The sequence below is a fragment of the Anser brachyrhynchus genome, assembly GCF_964034855.1.
Source record: "Anser brachyrhynchus genome assembly, chromosome: 20".
NCBI classification, from domain to species: Eukaryota; Metazoa; Chordata; class Aves; order Anseriformes; family Anatidae; genus Anser; species Anser brachyrhynchus.
Window position 1 is genome coordinate 2,131,635 of NC_137713.1, and position 21,540 is coordinate 2,153,174.

Here is a 21,540-nt window from a genome sequence, read left to right on the forward strand (position 1 = left end):
TGGGAAGAGAAGAAAACGTGGGAGTTATCAGGCTGTGGGCCCAGCCAGGACACCAGGAGCTCCCCCCTCCAAGGAATTCACCCTAAGTTCTCCTTCCCTGCACCAAGGGCACCTGGGAAGCGTTTGGGGTTTTCCTCTTCCACCACGAGCCTTAGAAACATGCCCTTGCCTCCAGCATCCGTCAAGCTCTCTCCTACTCCCAGAGCTCTGGGGTGAATCTGAGTTTCTCCAGGCAGTGCCCAAAGCTCTCTCCTCTGGGAGCCCCTCTGCAAGGGCTGTGCTACGAGCTCCCCCCTCCCCAGGCCCACGCCAGCAGGGGAAGCGCTGGGATTGCAGGGGCAAGGGGCAGAGCTGGCACCAAGAGCTGCAGCATCCCTCCCCTGGGAAGCAGAGGACCGGGGGGGGGGAGCACCCCCCTCCCTTCCTGTATTCCTCCAGCTAGCCCAAAATGAACAAATCCCAGAAGCGTGGGCGCAGCACGGGAACAGCGGCAGAGCCGCCCGCGGGGATGTGCTGCAGGAGCGCGAGCCCACGCAGGGAGAGCGTGAGCAGCGCCTGCCCCCAGAGCAGCTCCGAGAAGCCAGCCTCGCGCCGCGGCTAGCGGCCGTGCCCCCGGGGACAGCAGGGGAAAGGGCTTGGCTTCCCCCTGCGTGGCCATAAAACGAGGAAGGAAACCGCACGGCCAGGGAGCGAGGGGAAGCGGGCCTGGGGCTGCTGGCAGGTGCCGGCGCTGGGCAGGCAGCGTGCGCGGTGCTGCCGGCGGGCAGGGCGGGCCGGGAGCTCTGGCGGAGCTGGGAGCAGGCAGAAGGCAAACCCAAACAGGATTTTTAGCTCCACGCCTCCCTCCAGGAGGGCTGGGAAGCGTTAGCGTGGCGGCGACCCGCAAACACGCTGCAGCCGCGGGGCCGGGGCAGGGCTGCTCCTGCGGAGCCCGGCCAGGAGCGCACAGGGAGGGCCCCGCCGGTTTCCCTTACAAATTGCTGAATCCAGGCCTTCGTTCGCTCATTTGTCACCGGGTTAGAGAGACCACGCACGGCACCTGAACAGAAACATCTCCCGAGTCCTCCCGGTGGCATGAGCGACGCAGCCGGCAGCCAGCAGGGTGGTCGGGGTTCGGGTCCCTCTGGGATTTGGCCTTAGCGAACGGCAGGGCACGCGCTACGGGCTGCCACAGAAGTCCCCGGGCCCACCCACGGGGCTCACCCCACCTCTGCGAGCACCGCACGTCGCCTGAGCACCCCATGCCAGCCCCAATTTGATCCGCGGGTGCCAGGCAGTGGGGAGAAGGGTGGATTTTGTTACACACACAGTCCTCTCGTCCTCGGGCACAAAGCATCGCCGCCGGTGGAGCTGTGAGCCTGAAGGCAGCCTCTGCTGCACCCCAGGCCCCAGCCAGCCCCGGTCGGTGCGTGCTGCTGGCCCCGTGGGGCTGCAGACGATGGCCGTGTCCCCACGGGGTCCTGCAGCCCCAGCTCCGTGTGGTGCCGGCGTGATCCTGCCCTCCTCCGCTCCGTGCCAGGGTACGTCGCTCTCCGGCGCCGCACACGTTTCCTCCTCAGCCCAAGGATTCGTATTTTGATGAAAAGACGAGCTCTAACGCGTCAAAAGCCAGCGGAGAGAACCTTTTGGTCTTAAAACGTTGAGATGGCCGAGCCGGCTGGTCTCGGCGGTAGGAGCAGGGCTTGGTTTGGCAGCGGGGCTGCGACAGCCGGCGGCGTCCGCTCCTGGAGCCGGCTGCGCGGGTGCTCGCCGCTGCCACGGCCCCTCTGGGGTGAGGGGCACTCGGGGCGCCTTGGGAAGGGCCCTGCTGCTTTCCATAACGCGGCTCCCGTTCGCAGGCACCGACTGATCCGGACATTTGCATGTGACGGGCTGGGCTCACTCAGCAAACAACGCAGGCGCCGGGGCTGGCAGCGAGCTGCCCGCGTACCGCGACGGCACCGCGCGGCCAGGACGGACAGAGTCGGACGAGAGGCTCCCTGCTACAGAGGCCACCGCTCAGCCAGGAGGAGGGGAGCGGCACGAGGGATGTCTGTGCCGCCCCTGCTCGCAGCACCGGGGCGGTTTTGGGGCCGGCTGGGAGCGCAGGCAGCACGCCCGCAGGCCCACGTCTCGGTTACGTGCCACCTCCCCGGGGCAGGCCGGAGGGGCCCCAAAACGGCTGCTCGCTGGCAGCGCTGCTGCCGCTCTCCTCCAGAAACGGTTAACGTCTCGCCGAGGTCCGCGTTATGTAAGCGGCCGACACGGCTGCTGCGCTCGGACCCAACGCGGCGCTGCGGGGGGCTGCCAGGAGCGCGGCCCTGCCCCGCGCCGCGGCTGTGCAGCGGGAGCTGGCTGGGATGGGGGTGCCACCGACCGCAGCGCGCCACCCGGGGCCTGTGACAGCTCGGGCCTCCTGCCCACGCAGCGGGCTCAGCAGCTGCCGGCCCGCGGGAGCCTGAAAACGCACATGGGGGGGGGGTCTCACCGGGCACGGGTGGCGGGGCTGCCTCCTGTGCGGCGCGGCCGCTTCAGGTGGCGGTGAGAGGCTTCAGCTGCCCCTGGGAGCTCTCTCCCATCGCTCACGCCTGGCCCCCAGCCGGCTTCGGACAAAGGTTCCCTGAAGCCTGCCGCTTCGCTCCCGTGAAGTGCCGGTTGCCTTCCTTAGCGCCCCCGAGTTCATCCCGGCCCGGCCCCCGCTGTGACCCCGCGCTGCTCCGCGCCGTGCAGCGGTTCCCATCGTCGCGCTGGGGCAGGGAGACGGGGAAGGAGCCAAGCGGCTCTTCCCAGCCGCTGCTCCAGGCAAAACAAGCAAAAAAAAAAAACCAAAAACCCAGCGAGGGAACCGGCTGAAGACGAAACGAGCCACACGCAGCCAGCCCTCGGCTGTGCCACCCGCGGTCCCTGCGTGGCAGCGGCAGTCCCAGGGGAGCAGCAGGGTCCCCGGCACGCAGAGCCCCCCGAACCTCCCTGCTGCAGGCCCGGCGCCTCGCCTGCTCCCGGCACGGGGGTTTTGTTGTTCCCCGCAAACGCGAGGAGAGGCTCGGGGCGCAGCACGGCTCGCCGGTGGGCTGGCTGCCACCAGGTGTTCCTGCCACGGCACCCTCGTCGCTGAGCTGATCCCAATTAACAGGCTAATTAATCTTGCAACAGCCCTGACCCACAGCAAACTCCTTCCAGGCTCTGCCTCGCGCTTCCCCATCCACAGACGCCGGCTGCCGCCGTGTGCTCCTCCCGCTGGGGACCCCGGCGTGGGGTCCTGGGGCTCCCCAGCCCCGGTGGCACAGGGTCCCTGGGGTGCCCCGTGGCACAGGGGTGGGGACGAGTGCAGCCTCCTCCCCCCAGGGAACTGGAGGGTTCTGCCGTGTCCCTCATCTGCTTAACGAGGGGTGGGGGAAGCGATTGGGTCATTACAGCCCGGAGATAAGCCTGGTCTCCAAAGCCTCCAGCTCCCCTCCACGCAGCTCTCCCCGGGAGGGGTTTGCGGGGACGGGGTGCTGCCTCCCCAGCCCCTGCTGCAGCGGGGACCTCGCTTCTGCCCCCGGGGACTGGTTGTCCTCGCCTGGTGCCTCCAGCATGCTACGTCGCTGCGTGGGGTAAGTCTGGCGAGCTCGCGTCGGGCACCGTGGCTGTTTTTGCTGTGCGCAGAGGCCGAGCTGTGTGGTTCCTCCGTGGCGGATCCCCCAGGAGATGGGGCAGGTGCCCCGCTGCAGGGGAGGCCCGTGAAAGCGGATCCCTGCGAGGCTGCCTGTGCCCATCTCTGTAGGGCTGGAGGGGCAGCTGAGCGCGACACCAGCTTGCCACTGACTCAGGCTGGGTTTCCTGATGGTGGAGGGGCTCCTCTCCAGGCAAGGGGGTTTTCAGAAGCAGTAAGATAACACCTGTATGACGGTTTGAATATCGGACGCTCCGCTCCCTCAGAAAGGCTGCTGCTGGCAGCGCTTGCGGGTCTTCTGTTCCAAATCTCCCAATAGTTGGGATTTCCTCCTCTCTTTTTGGTTCCCAAAACACAGCTCTGTTAGTGAAGGCTGAAAGTCCTACAGGAGAACATTCTTGGTCCCCGGACCTCCTGAGAAAGGCTTGAAAACACCCCTGAAAGCTCCAAAGGCTGAGGCAAACACAGGCAGAGGTCACAGTTAAACACGCTGCGGTCTCTAGGACATGAGAGGGCCTCGCTTACTGGGCTCAGACAATGAGCTGGCAAGTCTGAGCTTCGTGTTTCTTATTCTGGGGCTGCTGGGAGTCTTTCCTCTGACTTCTTTGTTGTTTTGGATGATTTTTAAGGGCTCTTTTAGCTTGAGAGCAGAGGCACTGACTTGTTCCTAAGTGGCCGGAGTGAGGCTTGCAGCAGGTACTGGTCTGTGTGGCAGTAGCACAGTAGTAACGCACCTGGAAGAGGTGAAAACGTCTCCCCGGCTCCCCAGGGGCTGCCTGAGGTCCTGCAGACGCCTCACTCGGTGGCCAGATCCCCGGAGGGGCGGCTGGTCCTGCTCCGGCCTCTGCTGCTGCTGCCCTCGGCGTCCTGCTCTTCCCTGCAGCCCGTGGGAGGGCTGTGCGGTGCTGGGGACAGCAGGGACGCTGCGGAGCAAAGCGGGTGGCAGGGCCCGAGAGGCGTCCCAGCGAGTTCAGTGCTGAAGGAGGACAAAATGAACCGGGAGCCGTGCTTCCCCAAAAAGGCAGAGAAGCAGAAGCCCCCAGTTTGTTTCCCGGAGCATCATCTGGGATTCGAAGCAGGTTTGTGGGCTGGGAGTATGAAATGTCAGTATTGAAGCGAGCTTCTCCCCCTTCCCAGGAGAGGTAAAGTTATTCATTTTAGAGATGACAAATGCTTTCTAATGCTGCAGTAAAGAGAAGAGTCAATATTGCAGGCGCTGAATGAATGAGCCTGCTCAGGGCTCTTCCTAGCCAGGCTGAACAGAAAATTGCTTTGGAAATGGTCTCGGAGAACGGCGTTTAAAATAAATTTCAGCAGAGAGCACAAACTGCAGCCATTCCCAGGGTCAGGCCTTGCTCGTACCGCGTCCAGGGGAGTTTGAAGCGGGTTCGGGGCTGTTGGGCAGCCCTGCCTCTCCTGGGCAGCGAGGATGTGCTGAGCCTGCTGGCTTCTTGCTCCTCGGCAGCCGCTTGCTCCGCTGGGGCTTGTTGCTCTCCTGCCTCCAGCTGCCCGTGGCTGTGCTCCGGGAGCTGTGAGTGCTCCAGGCCCCTCGGGAGCGTGGAGGGATGGGCAGTTTGGTTTGGGCATGGGGAAACAGGAGGGGCAGGGGGAGATGTGGGGTGTGACAAAGGATGCCCCCGCCGTACCTTACGCCTGTGACAATCCCCGTGCCGATTCCTACGCGCGGGCTGCGTTACCCTGTTGGGCAAGCGCAGGATGGAAGCTGTCGGATGTTAAATCAGATAACCACCTGCCTCCCAGGAGCTCAGAGCAGGCCCGGCTGCTTGCACAGCACCCAGCACAACCGGGTGCCCCGTGCCCGCAGGAGCACGCAGCTGCCTTCGCAGGCTTGGCTGCGGGAGGGTCCTGGGCTCCTCATCGCTCAGCGACCCGAGGAAACGCGTTCAGCCAGGGCAACGCGCTGGGAGAACTTGCGAGGGGTTAACGAGCGATAGCAAAATACGGTTTCCAGAGCATCGGGGCATGCCTTGCAGCTGGCTGGAAGCAGCTTCTGGAGCAGCCCAGTGTGCCTGCAGCTTAACTCCCGAGCGCCCGGCGGTGCTCTGCCCCTTCTGCCGCCGCCAGCCGAGCAGGGCAGACCCGGCGGGTGTGTTTGGAGGCTGCCAGGCCCCTGCCCTGCCAGCAGGGACACAGAAGGCGCCTCCGTGAGTCAGGAGCAGGCTGCAGGAGAGGGGAGGAAGGGTTGGTCACCAGCACCTGGGTGGGACCCCATGGGGCAAGGGGTTAGCGGTGCCTGCGTTCGCCTGGCTGGGTGCATCCACGCAGCCTGGCTCCCCTGTTTGCTGCTCTCCCAGCACCAAAAAGAGCAGCAGGAAAACAAAAATAAAATAAAAACCAACAACCCACAGGTGGCCGAGGCTCTGGAAGGCTCCGAAGGAAGGGCTGCTACCTGCCCCAGCCGCCAGGGCCCCTGGCTGCCTGCTCTCCTGCTGCCTGCACGCCTCTCCCCGCTCTCTCTGCGCGCTGCCGTCTCCCACGTGAGGCTGCCTGCCCACGGGCGCCTCGCCGCTCCCTGCCGCCGCCTCCTCCTCGCCTCTGCTTCCTCTCCTCTCCCCTGGCAGCTGGGGCCTGCCAGCTTCACGCGGAGCCCTCGCCCCGCGGGGAGACCTCCCGGCTGCTGGGGAGGACGGAGGTGGGAGCCGGTGTGACCCGGAGCGCTGGTATTTATACGCTGCTGGGCGATGCAGCTGCTCTGCTCGGGGACAAGTCTCCCTCGGCAACCAGCAGGCTGATTTTATGCATGAGAAACAAACTGTCTTTTTTTCTTTTTTTAAGGGGGGGGAAAAAAAAAATCTGTCTGTTATTTTGGAGCTCCTGGCGTGATCCAGGGCGCTGTGCTTGGTGTCTGCTGCTCGGAGCAAGAGGCAGGGGGCCCCCCTGCAGGGCCCAGGCCGGTAGCGTGGCCATCTGCATGTTGCTTAAAAACTCGGGTTGGGTGCACGAAACCTCTCTAAAAAACCATTATGAAGCCTTGAGGAAGCACGAACTGGATCCTAGAGTTGTGTGCGGTGTCAGGTGTGCCATCAGCTGAACGCCAGGCACTGCTCTCCAACCCTCTGCTCCCAAAGCAAGTCAGGAGAGATCGGCTGTTCTGAAGCGCACGGCTTGCTTTGGCACCAGGTGGTGGCACCTGGAGCGCAGGCGGAGCTCAGAAGCTCCCCTGCTCCCTCCCTTGCCCTGCATGGTCCCTTAAGAGGGACACCAGCTCCTCCCTGACAGCCGAACGGCACGGGGCCGGGCTGGCTGCTCGGCTCGTGGATGCTGCTGGAGGTTTCGCCTCTCATTGACGCGGCAGAGCTGTGTGCTGGGGGAGCACCTCTGTGCTTGGCACTGTCCCTGCTGGCCCACTTCAAAAACCCATAAAATTGAAGGCAGCTGTGAGTTCACTCCCGAGCTCCCTGGAAATCGTGCGGTACTTCCACGCTGACGCTCGCCCGGACCTTTCCGGGGGCTCTGCCAACGGGTGTGCACTCCCAGCACAGCCCGCCTTCCCTGGGCAACCCCAGCGCTCCCTGGTGAACCTGGCTGATGGGCGTGGGGTGGAGGGATCCCCCCCCAGGCAGGCGAGCAGGGGCTGTGAACGCATCCCAAGGCCCTGCAGCGGTTCAGCAGGGGCTGTAAGAGCAGAAAGCACGAGCTGGAGGCAAAGCAGAAAGGGAGCGGGCCGGCAGCGGGCTGGCTGTGCCCGGCCTCCTGCCCGCAGCAGCTGGAAGGAATGAGGTCACTTTGTGAGCACATCAATGGGGTTGCTTAGGGTAACAGGAAGGGAGGCTGATTTTAATCAATTAGCTGGAAATCGAGTTTACATGCAGCAGCAAGCGCCTCCCATGCGAGCAGCCCAGGGCCAGCACCCCTGGTCTCCTGGTGCGGAGCTCGAGGCTCCGTGCGCCCGGGTTGGTATGGACGGGCGCCCGGCAGAGGGGACAGCGAGCGAATTCCAATTTCCCTCATGAATAGGGACGCCTGGCCTGGTGAATTCCTGCTCAGCCTCCTGCTCCGAACAGGAGGAGACACGCAGCCGCGCTCCGTGCGGGGGGCCGCGATGTTTACAGAGGGGGAAAAACCAAGGCTCGCTGGTGCCCGTGCCGCCTCCACGATGCCCTGCGTGGATGCTGGGGGCACGCGGAGGCACCTGCAGAGCTGTCCTGCCAGGAGCCAACACCCCCGATGGCTGCCCTTGTTTTCTAAAGGGGGAGAGGAGCTGGGCAGCAGGAGCTGAGCGGTCACGCAGGCAGCAGGGGGTGCCCCATGCACCTGCGGTGCCCACTGAAGGGTGGGCAGCGAGCTCGGCTGCCCTCTTACTGCTTGCTGCCCGAGGTGCTGGAGGCCCGGGGCCGTGCTCCAGGGATTTCCCTCCTACTTCCAAACACCAGAGCCCTGTCTGCTAGGTGTTGACGTTTCCGTTCGCATTGCGGTTGCTCAGCGTCTCTCTTTGAAGCCGTAACTCAGCGTGCACGTGGCGAGGCTGGGTACCTGGCGATGGAAGGGGTTGGGAGGAGCTCCCGTACCCAGTTTGAGGCATGAGTCTCGCCATCTAGGGGAAAACAACCTGCTGTGAGGCCCATGGGAGGAAGGGGCGGCCGTATCTTCCTGGTAGCAAGCCGGGACAGGTGAGATGGCCTCACACCGATGGTCCTTTTGGGCTGCTGCTTCCCTCTCCTTGTCCTGACTTCTAACTGGACCCCGACTGCGCGGTGTGCCTGGTTCCAAGCTATTATAGACTCTCAAAACAGGCTCAAGCAGACCTCTGTCTCTTGTATAGCATTCCACACTCTTTCTTCCCTCCCATTGTATCCAATTTTAAGGGCTATTTCCCCCACAGCCGGTATATTTCTGAACGCAAAACCAGCCTGAGCTCTCCCGCCTCTCCAGTTCGGAGACTTCAGTTGGGTCCAGCCACTGAGTCAAACCGTGCGACTTTCGATATGGTCCTGATCAACACGGAAGCGCTGCGTGAGGCAGGAGCAGATCCCTTGGGGTTTGGATGAAATCCCTGGGATTTCACCTTTGTTTCCAGAGGGAGTGGGGCTGCTCGCGCCCTTGCCCAAGGCCCCCAAGGCAGGAAGGACACGCGGCAGGGGCACGGTGCTGTGTGTCGGGCACGGGTCGATTACGACCCGCTGTGCTGCTGCTGCCCTCCTGATGTTCACCGGGGTTCTCTCAGCCACGGCACGGTGGCAGATTCCTGCTGGTGGGAGCCGCCGAGCACTCTCCCAACTGGGGACTCATCTCCCGCTGCTTGGGAACCGGGGCGGCGGTGCTGCGAAGGCAGAACCAGCCTGTCCCAGCCTCTGGGAACAGCGGCACGCCTGGAGGTAGACGGAGAGGCCCAGGGGGAAGGAATCCGCTCCCTGCCAGGGCAGGGACAGCTGATCCGGTGTATCATAAGAGGAAAACAATGTTTTGCCGGTGCTAATCCCTCCACCGTTCCCGTGGCAGCGGCATTAGGGATAAACTGAACTCGCAACACGATATTAGGGCACCCGTCAATACGCAGAGCTCCAGAATAAAAGACTCATTTGCTGTCCAGTCAAACAGGTTATAATCCTCCCCGGCTCCCCGCAGCCACATGCCAGGCATCGATTACCGGTGTTGCTCACAGCGGCCACTCCGGAGCTGAGTCAAGGGCCGCGCAGGCAGGCGGCGTGGCTCTGAGGCCGGCCGCAGGCACGCGCCGGGGCCCCGCGGTGCCCTGGTAGCGGGGTGCCGAGGGCGCCCAGCACCCCGACGCGCGTCAGGCAGGGCTGGGGGTGCCTCGCCGGCACCCAGAGCCGCGAGGAAGCGGCCGAGCCCTGAGCTTCGCTGTCCTGGCACGGAGCTGGAGGGGGTGGCTCTCCCCAGCCGGGTTCCCCCAGCGGGGCTTTGCCTCCTCACGGAGTTCCCCTGCCGCACGGTCCCCCTGAAGCCGCCACCACCGGGGGGGGGCTGCTGTCAGCCGGTGGTGGCCCTAACCGGGGGGGTCTCGGCCCCAGCTCGCCGCGATCCGGCGCTGCTGCGCGGCCCCCGGGGGGGCTGAGCCCGGCCGGCGGCCCCCGGGGGGGGGGAGCGGGGCGGTGGGGCCGGGGGGCGGCAGAGCAGCGCCGGGCGGGGAGCCCGCGGCGGGGGCGGCTCGGCTGGGGCTCGGCACGGCGGGGTTGGGCTCCCCCCCCCCCCTACTCCCCCCCCGCGTTGTCGCCCCGCAACTCCCGACCCCCGCTGGGCACCGGGACCCGCCCCGGCGCTTACCTCGGCTCCTTGGCGGCTCGGCTCGGCTCGGCTCCGCGGCGGCCGTCCCGCGGCGGCGGGCAGCACTTTTATCCGCCGGCTGCCGGCTCCGTCGCGGCGCTGCCACCTGATCGCGGCGCTGCCGGGGCCGCCCTCCCTCCTGCCTCCCGCCCGCCCCCCGCCCGCCCCCCGGTGGCAGTTGCCCGGCGGCAGTTGCCCGGCTACGGCGGGGCTGAGCCCGCCCGGCTCTGCCCCCGGGCGGAGCGGATGGCGCCCGGCCCGCCCTTAAAGGCGCAGCGAGGCCGGGCCGGGGCCGCGGCGGGGCGGGGACGTGGTGGGGCCCCCGTGGGGGGCGTGAGGCGCGTTCCGTGAGGGGACGCGGCGGGGTTCTCGTGGCGGTGTCGCCGTGGGGATGTTCCGAAGTCCGTGAGGGGACGCGGCGGGGTCCCTGCGGGGCTGTCGCCGTGTGTGGGGGCGCTACAGAATCCGTGTGGGGACATGGGGGGTCCCTGTGGGGACGGAGATGTGGCGGAGTCCTGAGGGGGCACAGCAGGGTCCTTGTGGGGACATTACAGCGTGTGGGGACACTACAAATTCCATGAGGAGACACAGCAGGGTCCCTGTAGGGGTGTCACCGTGGGGACATTACAGCGTGTGGGGACGTGGCGTGGCCCCTCTGGGGCCATTACAAATTCCATGAGGGGACGCAGCAGGGTTCTTGTGGGTGTGTCGCTGAGGGGACATTACAAATGCCATAAGGGGACACAGCAGGGTCCCTGTGAGGGTGTCACTGTGGGGACACTACACAGTCTGTGTGGGGATGTGGTGGGGTCCCTGTGTGGACAGAGATGTGGCAGAGTCCGTGAGGGGACAGAGCAGGTCCCTGTGGGGGTGTGACAGTCTGGGGACATGACGGGGTCCCTCTGGGGTTGTGGCAGGGTCTGTACCCCCCATCTGGGATGGAACAAGAGCATATGTGGGGAGCAGTGGGGTCCCTGTGGGGACATGCCAAGAATAAGTGTGGGGCATGGCAGGGGCCCTGTGGGGACGTGGTGGGGTCCCTGTGGGGACATTACAGAGTCTGTGCGGGGACGTGTGGGAGTCCCCATGGGGGTTTGACAGCCTAGGGACTTGACAGGGTTCTTGTAGGGACGTGGCAGGGTCCCCCTGGGAACGTGACAGGAGTATATGTGGGGCACAGCGGGGTCCGTGTAGGAGTGTTAGACGGTCCCGGTGGGGTTGTGACTGAGTGGGGACGTGACTGTAAGGACATGGCGGGGTCCCTGTGGGGATGGGGATGGCAGAGTCCATGAGGGCACACGGCAGGTTCCCCATGAGGATGTGGCAGAGTCCCTGTGGGGACATGATGAGTATATGTGGGACATGGCAGGTCCCTGGGGGAATGTGACAGCGTGGGGACGTGGTGGGGGCTCTGTTAGGGGTGGGACACGCTGTGTCCCCATGAGGACTCTGTCAGCATGGGGGGGACATGACAGAGGTGGGTCCCCTTATGGGGTCTCCATGGGGAGCGGACAGTGTCAGGATGGAGCTGAGCCCGTGCTTCAGGGACTGGGACCTCCCTGCACACACGGAGCTGGACAACAGGGCTGAGGGGACACCTCGGGCTGGGGTCCCTTCTCTCACAGCAGGGTGGGCTTTTGGGAACTCGAGGCGAAGGTGGCGGGGTCTGCGCCCCCCTGCCTTCGCCACCATGTCGGCTGGGAGCAGCCTGTGAGCTCAGCCGGGCTGCGCTGGCCTGACACAGGGGAGGAGGAGGAGGAGGAGGCAGCAGCCTCCGCTTTAACCCCCCGGCTGCCAGAGCCTTGCCAGCAGTCTCCGAAGCATCGCCACCCTGGCTCGGTTTTGTTCGTTTTCTGCTGCTGTCGTCGTGTGTTTGGACCAAAATAGCAAAAATCCCTAATAGGAAGCTTCCCTTACCTCCGAGCCCTCTGGCTTTTATCTCACTTCAGTAGGTTTCGTGACTCAGCAGCCCAGATGGAGCCGTCCCTCACAGCCTTCAGCACCAAATCTGTTTATTGCTCCAGAGGCTGTTTTTCCAAGAGCCTCTCTGCTTTGTAACAGCCAGTGCTCTTCCTTAAAACCCTGCCTCTCCAGCCAAGGAGCTCATCACATTCAGCGCGGAGGTGGGTGAGGAACAAAAATAGACAAATTAAGAAAACCTCAAAAGGCCAAAAAATGAAAATGCAAGGATTTCGGCTCTGTGAGCTGGAGGTTTGCTTCGCCTCTGTGTTGCGTCAGATTTGCTCTGCTCTTCCTCTGCCCCTGCCCGGTGGAGCAGCACCGCACCACGGGCAGGGATGGACCCCGGGGCAGCAGGTCCCCTCTGCCCGGCGCCGTGGAGCCGTCCCTGGTGCTTCTGGCAGCCGGGGGCTGGCTCTCAGCATGTGTGGGTACAGCTGGGGTTGTTTATTTCCCCTTGCATGGGAATCACTGCACGCTCTTCCCTGGGTCAGAGAGCAGAGGGCACAGTGGGGCGTTAGATCACGGGTAGGCTGTCGGGGTACCCCTGCAGGTTTTGAGGTGTTCCCCTCTGCAGATGGCTCTGAGGTGAGATCTCGGGTCTGCCGAGGAGCTGCCAGACAGACTGACCTTCCGTGGGTGTCTGCTTGGGGCTGGGGGGAGTGGGACTGTGTCCTCGGAGCCCTCACAGCCCAAATCTGGGGGGCAGGGGGGGTGTCAGCAATGGGCAGCACAGAGAGCGGTGAGGATGTTTTTAAGGGTGGCAGCCTCAGCGCCTCGTAGTGTTCGTCCAAGCACTGAGCAACCAGCCCCCCCCGTCTCCCCCCCTTGTCCTCTGACTGCCACAAAATGAGAAATGCATTCCTGGGCAGAGCCGGCTGCTTGTCACGGGCGGCTCTTAACTACTCGTGCAGCGGCGGATGGATGCTTTTAGTGCCGGCGTAATTTGGGCTTTTAACCTTCACCCTGCCAGCAGCTTTGTGTTTTTAGCATGGGTTAGAGCAGGCAAAGAGGGAAACTCTGGAGGCCTTTGACCCAAGGATGCAGCAAATGAAGCGGGTACAGGAGTTAAAAGGAAACATCGTCTCCTCCCCACGCTCAGCCCCTCTGCAGGATTTGCTCACGGGCAGCTCTCGCATGGGCAGTTTCAGCCAGAGGGGATGCATGGCACCAGGCACTCCAGGCCCTGCTTGTCCTTGGTCCCCACCAAAGACGTGTTCTTCTGCTGCCTTGTCTGTATGGGATGGTGGCAGCTCATGGGGGGCTTCCCCTCCTTCCCCTAGACACGTAGGGTTGTGCATTACGGGTGGTTGGACCAGACTATCTTGGAGGTCTTCTCCAACCTTAAAGATTCCGATTCTCTTCTCTTGGAAGAGAAACAAAAACGGTGCTGGGACAAGACAGGTGAAGCAGGACCAGGCCCCCTCCGTGAGGCCCCGTGTTTGGGGTCAGTGGTGTCTCAAAGAGGAGCCTCGAGCCCAGGAAGAGCTCAGTCATCCCTGGGGCGAGCGTGGCGCAGCGCAGTCCCGGGCGCATTCCCAAAGGGTGCGTCTGGCCCGCAGTTCATCAGCCGGTCATTAGGGTCATTAGTTTAATCACCGGGGTGTTTTCCTGCCCTGCTCTGTGATCAGCGGTGGCCACGCGGCCGCCCAAGTGGGGAGCAGATCGCCGGTTTCCGCAGCGGCCCCAGCGCCGCGCGCAGGAATCCAGCTCCCGCCGCCAGCCATCCTCTCCAGTTTCCATGGTTACACGAGAGTTTACCCGTCCCTGGAAGGGCGCAGGGACCCGCCGTGATGCGAGAGGCCTGGGGCCGCGGCACCTCCTGCCTTACGGACAGCAGCGAGTGCACGGCAGGGCGGTTAAACCGCTCGGCAGCGGGCGTTCGCTGTCCTTGCGGCGTGCGGGCCCCTGCTGAGCGGCACCCTCGGGGCACCCAGGGGGCTGTGGTGCGGTTTTGGGGTGCTGCCTTTTCCCCTCCTTGCTCCCCAGCCCGCAAGGGACAGCCTCGGGGACCCGTGGGGGTGCGGGGAGTGATCTCCCGCAGATAAATCCAGCTGAGGAGCCATCGGCTGCCTCTCGTTAGATGCAAGGTGACAGCGCGGAGCAGAGGGAACCCTGAGCAGGCGTTCAGGCTACGGCTTGTTAATGGGGGAAAACAGAACCTGAGCTTTAGGTCACCTCTGATGATTTGAGTGGCCAAATATAGGTCACCGAAGGCCTCTCTGGGGAGGCAGGAGAATGTCAAAACACAGCAGGGATTTTTGCTCACTTTCAAGCAGCGGAGGAAGCAGAGGGGTTGTGTATCCAACCCATGGGGCGAGTCCTTGGTGCTCCCTGACCCCTAGCAGGGGGAGAGCTCGGCTCCTGTGCCCACGGAGCCCGGGAGGTGGCCGCGGTGCCGCCTCGGCAGTCAGCTGCGAAGCCACATGGTTCTCCCGAACCCGCGCGGCGCTCTGATTCATGAGGCCGGTGCGCGGAGCGGGAAGTGCTTCCGTAGCCCAGGCGTGGTGCGCCCGGCCGCGGGGAGCCGCGTGTGCCAAGGCTGAGTCACCGCGGGCCGTCCTCGCGCCTCGCCCTGGCAGCCCGGGCATCCCTGCACGCTCCTGCACGGGGGAAGCACCAAGCGCTGGGGCCAGTTTTCCCTCTGCTCTTCCGCCTGTGGGGGACGGCGGGCTCCACGGGGTCATGGGAAGCAGCTCTGCTGTGGTTGTTGGCTTGAGGGGGTCCCCTTGTTGCACTGCTGGCTGCTCAGACGGGCGAAGAGAGGTGGGGACTGCGCAGGGCCCCCTGGTGCAGGCTGTTTTGGCAGCTCCCTCAGCAAGAAGCTGGGTGCAGAGGGGTGCCGGGGCGCCATCCTGCCGGGAGGGTGGGGTGAGCTTCATCCGGGCGCTGGTCCACTGAGTCACGGGGCTGAGCAGCCACGCGAGCCGCAGCGTGCGTGCGTGCCTCCGGCCCCGCTGGGGGTGGTGGTGCCCCGTGCCCCGGGGAAACACGCTGCGGGGAGGTGAGGGCTGAGGGACTGACGTGGCCGGCAGCTCAGCCTCCTGGGGCGCTCATCCCTCCTTGCACCTCTCCCGTCCCAGCCCGCACATCACAGCCTGTCGCTGGGATGGCCAAGCTGGGGTCTCTGCCTCGCTGCAGGGGCCTCAAACGTCTCCTGAATTTCCAGCCTCATTCATGCTTTTGCCCGCACGCGGCGACGCTCTTAAAGCCCCTTTGTTGTTTAGCAAACAGGGCCAGCACTGATACGGCCGACGCAGTCCCGCTCGCGGCTGCAGGCAGCCTCAGCCCCTCTTGGGGACGCGGTGGCAGCTGTCCCCAGAGCACCGTCCCCGGGCAGCAACTGCCCCGCTCTGCTGCGAGGACACGACCTGTGCAGACCAGGCAATCCCTAAGATTTCCCAAGCCACGAGAGTACAAAACGCTGGGCCACCCTGAGCGCTCGCCTGTGTTCGGGTTTCTCCTGCTCTTTCCTACTCCCTCTGACGCTTTTCGGGTTCCCGTGCTGCTTCCACCTGGCACTGCTGCGGTGTGCCGATGCGGTCGGGGTGCACGGCCCGGCCTGCGGTTCCCTCTAGAAGCACGAACGGCTCCTTGGGGAAAAGTTGCAGGGCCCAGGGGCAGCGGTGCATGGGGCCGCGGTGTTCGTGCACACGCGCGTGCTCCCCGGCAGCCCCACGCGCGGGGCGGGAACGCGTTGGCTCTCCTGGTGCCGCTGCACGCACTTTCTCTGTACCGACGAACCCGCGCTGTTTTTCCCGGAAGGCTGCTGAACCAGTTTGTTGGAGGAGCAGAGGAAATTGCTGCGGGGCAGCTCCGAGTGGATTTTTCTGCGTTTGTTCCAAACAGGCCGGGAGGAGGCTCGTGGCGTTCCTCTACCCGGGAGCTGAGAAGCTGCTGTTGCAGAGCAGCGATGTTCGTCTCCAAAAGGAGGCGGTTTAGGTTTCACCGGCCCCACCTGAGGCAACTTGAGCAGGCAGCAGAAGTAGGGCTTTTTGCGACTCTGTTATCAGCGTTATCTGCTCCGCTGCAGCCTGCTGCGTCCGTCAGGAGCTGGGGAGCCTGGGGTTGTGCTGGGGGCTGCACGAGCCCCCGGGACCCGGTCCGGGCAGCCCAAACCTCCCGGCTCTGAGTCACCGAAGGGCTGAGGGTGTTCGCTGCTGGCGTGGCTGCAGCTGTCAGGGAAAAAAAAATAATACCGATGCTTTTAATGGCAGGCAAATACCAGCGCCAAAGATTCGCCCTGCACATGCCTCGTGCGATGGCTGTTAGGGGTGACCAAGAACGTGCGGGGACGGAACAGCTCCAGCCTCTCCCTATCGCCGGGGCTCCGCTGTAATTAATGCTGCCGGGATCCAGATAGGCACGTGAACCCAAACTGGCCGTCTTCCCATCCTTCCCCAGCCTTGTTCCATATTTAATCTTTCATGTTCACCTGAGTCTCTAATTAAACCGACTGCAATCCTTAGCAGAGAGCCCGCAGTGTGCCAACAGGCTCTGGCGTTCCCGAGCGCCGTGCGTGAGAGCCCCGCGCACAGAACAAACCCAGGGGCAGGCTCTTTCCTGTTTTATTTTCCTCCCCTGAAGTAACGCTGACCCCGAAGCAGGGTCTGCAACGAGGGCCCGCTAGCAGCCAAGTTCTCAAGTGGTGCCTGGGGACCGTCTTTTATTATTGTTCACAAAAAACCACGAACGGTTAGCTTGGGGTGTCTGACAAGCATTTTGCCAGGTTTCTTTGTGCTGTTGGCAGCTGCCCAGGGGCCTGGGTGAGGAAGGGCAGCGCCGGACCCCCGTGTGCCGCCCCCGATGCCGCAGCGCCCCCGTTAAAAATAAAAGCACGCGCCGAGGCTGTGAATGGGCTCCTGATTTCCCGGGGTTGCTGCGCGGGTCCGGGTGTTGGGAGAGATGCGTGTTGTAAATAGAACACCATATCCATGGCAACCCCAACTTTTCGTTATTGTTAATTACTCGTACGGTGCCAGCGCCGCACATGGCGCTTCCCAGCGCGGATAAAGATAGATCCTCCCCCCCCCCCCGAGCGACACCGCCGCGACAGCCAGCTCTTGGGAGGCTGGGGCCGGGCCTGGCAGGCAGCGGCAGAGACATTTTGTGAGGAGCTGGGGTTTAAAGCAGGAGGGACTGGCATGGCAGCAAGGCAGCCGGGAGCTTGGGGGTGGCTTTGTCCCCAAGCCCACCTTCCCTGCGTGCCGGGAAATGGCTCGGGGCGGGGGGCGGCAGCAGCTTGGAGGAGGTGGGCAGCGAGAAGGGGAAGGGGCCTCCCCGCCGCCTTCCCTCCTCTCTGCTTAGCGGTGCCTGGGAGAGCAGAGGGGGAAACGCGCAGCGTTCCTCACCGAAGGGATTCTTGGCGCCGGCTGGAGCAATCGTGCCCTGGAGAAACTTGCTCCAGGAAGCCCGACCTGCTGTGAAATCCGTCCAGCTGAGCTTGTCCCCAGCTGGTGAGCTCAGCCTCGGCTGGAGCTGTTCGGGTGGGATTTGTTTTGTGTTCGCTGGGCTTCGTTTTACTGAGAGCTCCCGGAGGAGGAGGCCCCCACCGTGCCCCCTCCCGTCACCCGCTCTGGCCCCAGCTGGCGTTACAAGCGGTGAAGCTCGGTACCCAGAACCCTGCCATCGCCGTGTCCCCGGTGACTGCCACCTGTCCCCAGGCTGCGGTGCAGGGGGGTGCACGTGGACGGGGCTCAGCCCCCGCCTCAGCCCCAAGCCCAGCTCCCACGGAGCCTCGTAACCCCGCAGCCTCCTCCCAGCCCTTTCCCGGCACGAGTGAATTGTGCTGGGGCCTGGCAGTCAGAGGCGACAGGCGCAGCAAGGAGGTGCTGAGCCTGGCACAGGCGCGCTGGAAGCCTGCTACCTTCCCTGCTTTGGAGATGCCCTGTGAAAGGAGAAAAACCTGTTGTTTCTGTGCTTTGATGCTGTGCGAGGGAAAGATCCCAGCCCTGCTTCCCCAGGAAAGGAAAACTTTTCTGGTTCCCCTCCTGTCCAGCTGAAGGAACGCAGCTCTCCCCTCTCCAGAGATCTTTTCTCCCTGACACTGTCCAGATGGCCGAATTATTTAGCGCTACCCAAAGCACAGAGCTCGGCAGCCTTTGGTCAAAGCAGGTCACGTTCGTGGTCCTGTTCAGGCCCTTTGGGGCAAAGGGGGGGTTCCTCACGTGTGCCAGGTGGGGATGCAGCTGATTTTGGGGTGTTCGGGGCAGGTACAGAGCCAGTGACTGGCTCACATACTGCTTTTTTGTAGAAATCATCGCACAGCAGACAGGGCAGGAGCAAAGGCAGTTTTTCTTTTGGTTTAGTGTTAAAAGACAATAGGGAAATGCATTTACAACTTTGTCCCTTCCCTTGGCACTTCTGGTCCATGCGATCTCAATTTCTACGGGCCTCGTGTCAGTCTTCAGTAGGTCATTTGTTGCTGCTGCTTTCCTTTAAATAGTAGCACTTGCTAGGTAGCTTGGTGCCACATCCACGCAGCCACCGTTGTGCATTTATCTCCTCTCCTAGTGAGAAGCTGATGGGTACAGACTCAGGCAGTTGCGTGACCTTCACAGTCTCACAGTCCAGGAATGCAGACTTGAGCGTTTTGGATCGTTTTGATTTTATTACAAACCAAAATTCTTCCCCTTCAGTGGCACCTCAGGTACACAGGATAATTACTCTTGGGGGAGGGGGGCAGAAGCAAACAAACAAAACCTAAAGCCAAACATCTTAAATAGGCATCGGTGTAGTTACAGGTTAGCCTTTTCAACACGATCCCCAGCTCGAGAGCAGGCAGCATCCTGCCTGCTTTGGCCATTAGCTTACTCACGGAATGTTGTTTCAGTTTCAGTTAACGAATTGCACCGTACATTAGCAGTGGAAGCTGATAAACAATTTACTGCCTGGTAAACCATGCCGAGCTGCATCTGGAGAGGACCATCCTCATCACCCAACTGCACTTTCAAATGCGAATGTTTTGCGGAGGTCTCCCGAAGGATGCTGTGATGCGACTGGGTGCTTTGTGGCTGCGCAGTGACTCGCTGCACCTTGTCCTGGCTTTGTCGGTCAGCTGGGTACGCGCTGCTAACGCGGAGAGAGCGAGGGCCCACGTTCAGGTTGGCAACAAAGGCTGAAAGCGCACGCCCTGGGCGGTTTGTGGTGTTCTTCACTTGGTATCTCTTGTGAGAGAGAACGTCAGGGTATGGAGTGGCTTTTTATTTATGTTCTGAAAGGCTGCTCTGCTCCGCTTGTAACATCCAGCCTTTCCAATGAGCTGGGGCGACCAAATCAGAAGACTTAAAGTGAAGGATTATATAGAACCTGGCAATCGCAGATCAAGTAGGGAGCAGATGAAGCTTATTGGTTTGTACAGCGCGCTCATGCTGTGATATGTGCTAGTATCACATAAAAGTAACAACTGCTGAGGAGCTTCCCTGGAATGCCCTCTCCCATCCTTTATCATAATTAAGTTAAAAAGACTGGACTGTTGCAAGCTCTATTTTTACACCCTCTGGGATGTGCTATCTCCTTTGAAAGCTGACACTTTCAGGAAGGAGTACGAGAAGGGAGGGGACCCCGTTTCTATACTGTGTACTCACACAAAGTAAAAGGGTGACTCCTTATGTGCTGCCCTTCTGTCCTTTTTCCATGTCACTGTCAAAGTACTGTGATTCTCTTTTTAGTTACAAGAGGTGTTAGAAGTGAATGCCCGTTCACATTTAAGTTATAAGACACACGACCCTTTCCAGTGCTACGTGGCTGTGTAATTCTGACAACAGCAGCGTTAAACAGCAGAATTAAAAGGAAACCAGACAAGGAAATGTCAGTATTCACACAATTTAACTAAGCTTCCTATTTCTTTTTACAAAAAGAAGCTCCTAAAGATTTTAAACAATGGGAAATGTCCTTCATTCAACACCGTTAAAATGTTTCAGCACTGTCCAAGTGACTTCAAACCTTCTCCACATCTGTCTGCTCCGGCCAAAGCGCTTCTGCCTGTCCTCAGGCTTTCGTGATGTACCCTTCTCTGATAAGGAAGTCATAGATTTTCCTGGTCTTGTTCACATCGATCTTGATGAGCGCTCTAGCTTGTGCAAGTCTCAGGCCTCCTTGTTTGTTACACTCGTTCACTAAAGCAGCTTTATATTCTAAATAGGCTCCAGGGACTAACCTCACCATCTGACAGAGCTGGAAGACAAAAGGCGAAGTTAACAAACACTGACGCTTGTCACGCTTTTCCATTCTGTGATCTCTGCTGGGGGAGTAACATTGTGAATATTTTTCTGAAAACATTCCCAATGTATTTTTTCGTGTGGGGGAGGCACAGGGTAATTGCATTACGAGCTGTTTCGATCCACAGGTAGGGAGAGGAGGAGCTTGCTGGCTGCTACATTCAAAAACATTCCTGACTGAAAAATAAACTAGGAGGATGAAAGCAAGCTCTCAGCTCACAGGAGCGTAACTATGAGTGTGTCCTGTGTGGGCGTTGTTCTTTACAGACCAAGGGAAGTACGCATGCCAAAGAGACTTGCAACCGGCAATTCAGCGCGCTGGACAGGAGCCAGGGAGGGCATCTGTCTATTAATCCCCTGCAGACTAAGTCTTTAATATCTTTCTACAAAAGCAGCTACGCACACAACGCTTGCCCCCTCCAGAAATCCAGGAGGGAAACCGTGCAGGGAAAACCGTGCAGGAAAACTGCACTTTGTGTTTGGAAGTTTGGCAAAAGGCGCCACGAGGCGCTCCTGCAGGCTTCAGAGAGCTGCTTTCAGAGGCTCCTGCGCTCTCGGTTAGGTTGCAGCGCTCCCATTTAGTTTCCAAATACCAGCTGCCTTCTAGATGGTGAGCTGTATTGCTCCCAGTGGAGAAACCGGCTGTCTCCTCCTTTTAATAAGGAAATGCTTAATGATTGCTCCTCATTGATAGGAAATTGCGGAATTCAGAGGAACTCAGACTTTATGTCTCAGCTGACAAGGAAATCAGATTCCCCGTACACGCTAATGTCCTAGTCACAATTATTTATGCGCTTAATGGAGCCAGAAATGCCATGTTCCATGGTGAACCTGTGATCTGATTTTCAATGCTGCCATCCCCAGTGAAGGGGAAACAGTTTGCACACAGAGGGAGATCTCCGAAATCCATCCACGTTTCACAAACACTGAAACCTGCCTTGTGGACAAGCTAAGATTATGACTGCTATTTAAAAACAAACAAACCAACTAACCGAACAAACAAGAAAAACAACAAACAACCCCAAACGTTTTATTTCAGTAGCTTTTCAGAGCTGTCTTTCACTGAACAGCTGTGTTAAAGGGTAGGCCTGGAACAGGCTGCAAAAAAAACTTAGCCACAAATGCTAAGGCCCCTTACAGCAGGCCCCTTACTGCTTCATTTCCCTCTCCTGGGGGCCGTGGTCCCATTTCGGGCTGTTTTGTTCATCTTCCCCCTGCCTCTGAGCACTCGAAGTGACTACAAGAGTGCTCTACTTGGCTCTGCAAGCTCCAACACCAGGCCAAGCTTAACAAGTCATTGCTTAAAGAAAGCCAAATTCCCCACTCTGCCCTGTGTACACAAAGAGCTTGATATACACATTAAAGAGCAGAAATATGGAAAAAACAAGAACACACTTATCACCTCTGTGATTCACAGCAGTGTTAAAGTCAAAACAAAACAAACAACCGCAACTGGTTGAGGTTTGGCTTTGAGATACCTAG

At 61.2% G+C, this 21,540-nt stretch overlaps 1 protein-coding gene and 1 long non-coding RNA gene across 2 annotated transcripts in view; one reads left to right on the forward strand and one right to left on the reverse strand.

Annotated features, from left to right (window-relative positions):
- Nucleotides 1-19,114, forward strand: LOC308181015. Its single transcript, XR_013941292.1, has 2 exons — nucleotides 1-3,575; nucleotides 18,672-19,114. It is a non-coding gene; the product is annotated as an uncharacterized lncRNA (long non-coding RNA).
- The window catches only part of TADA2A (transcriptional adaptor 2A), a 25,016-nt gene continuing 21,905 nt past the window's right edge, over nucleotides 18,430-21,540 (reverse strand). The window contains exon 16 of the mRNA XM_080563557.1: nucleotides 18,430-20,014. Coding sequence (XP_080419683.1) covers nucleotides 19,829-20,014 — 186 coding nt within the window. The 3' untranslated portion in view covers nucleotides 18,430-19,828. The remainder of the gene's footprint in view (nucleotides 20,015-21,540) is intronic.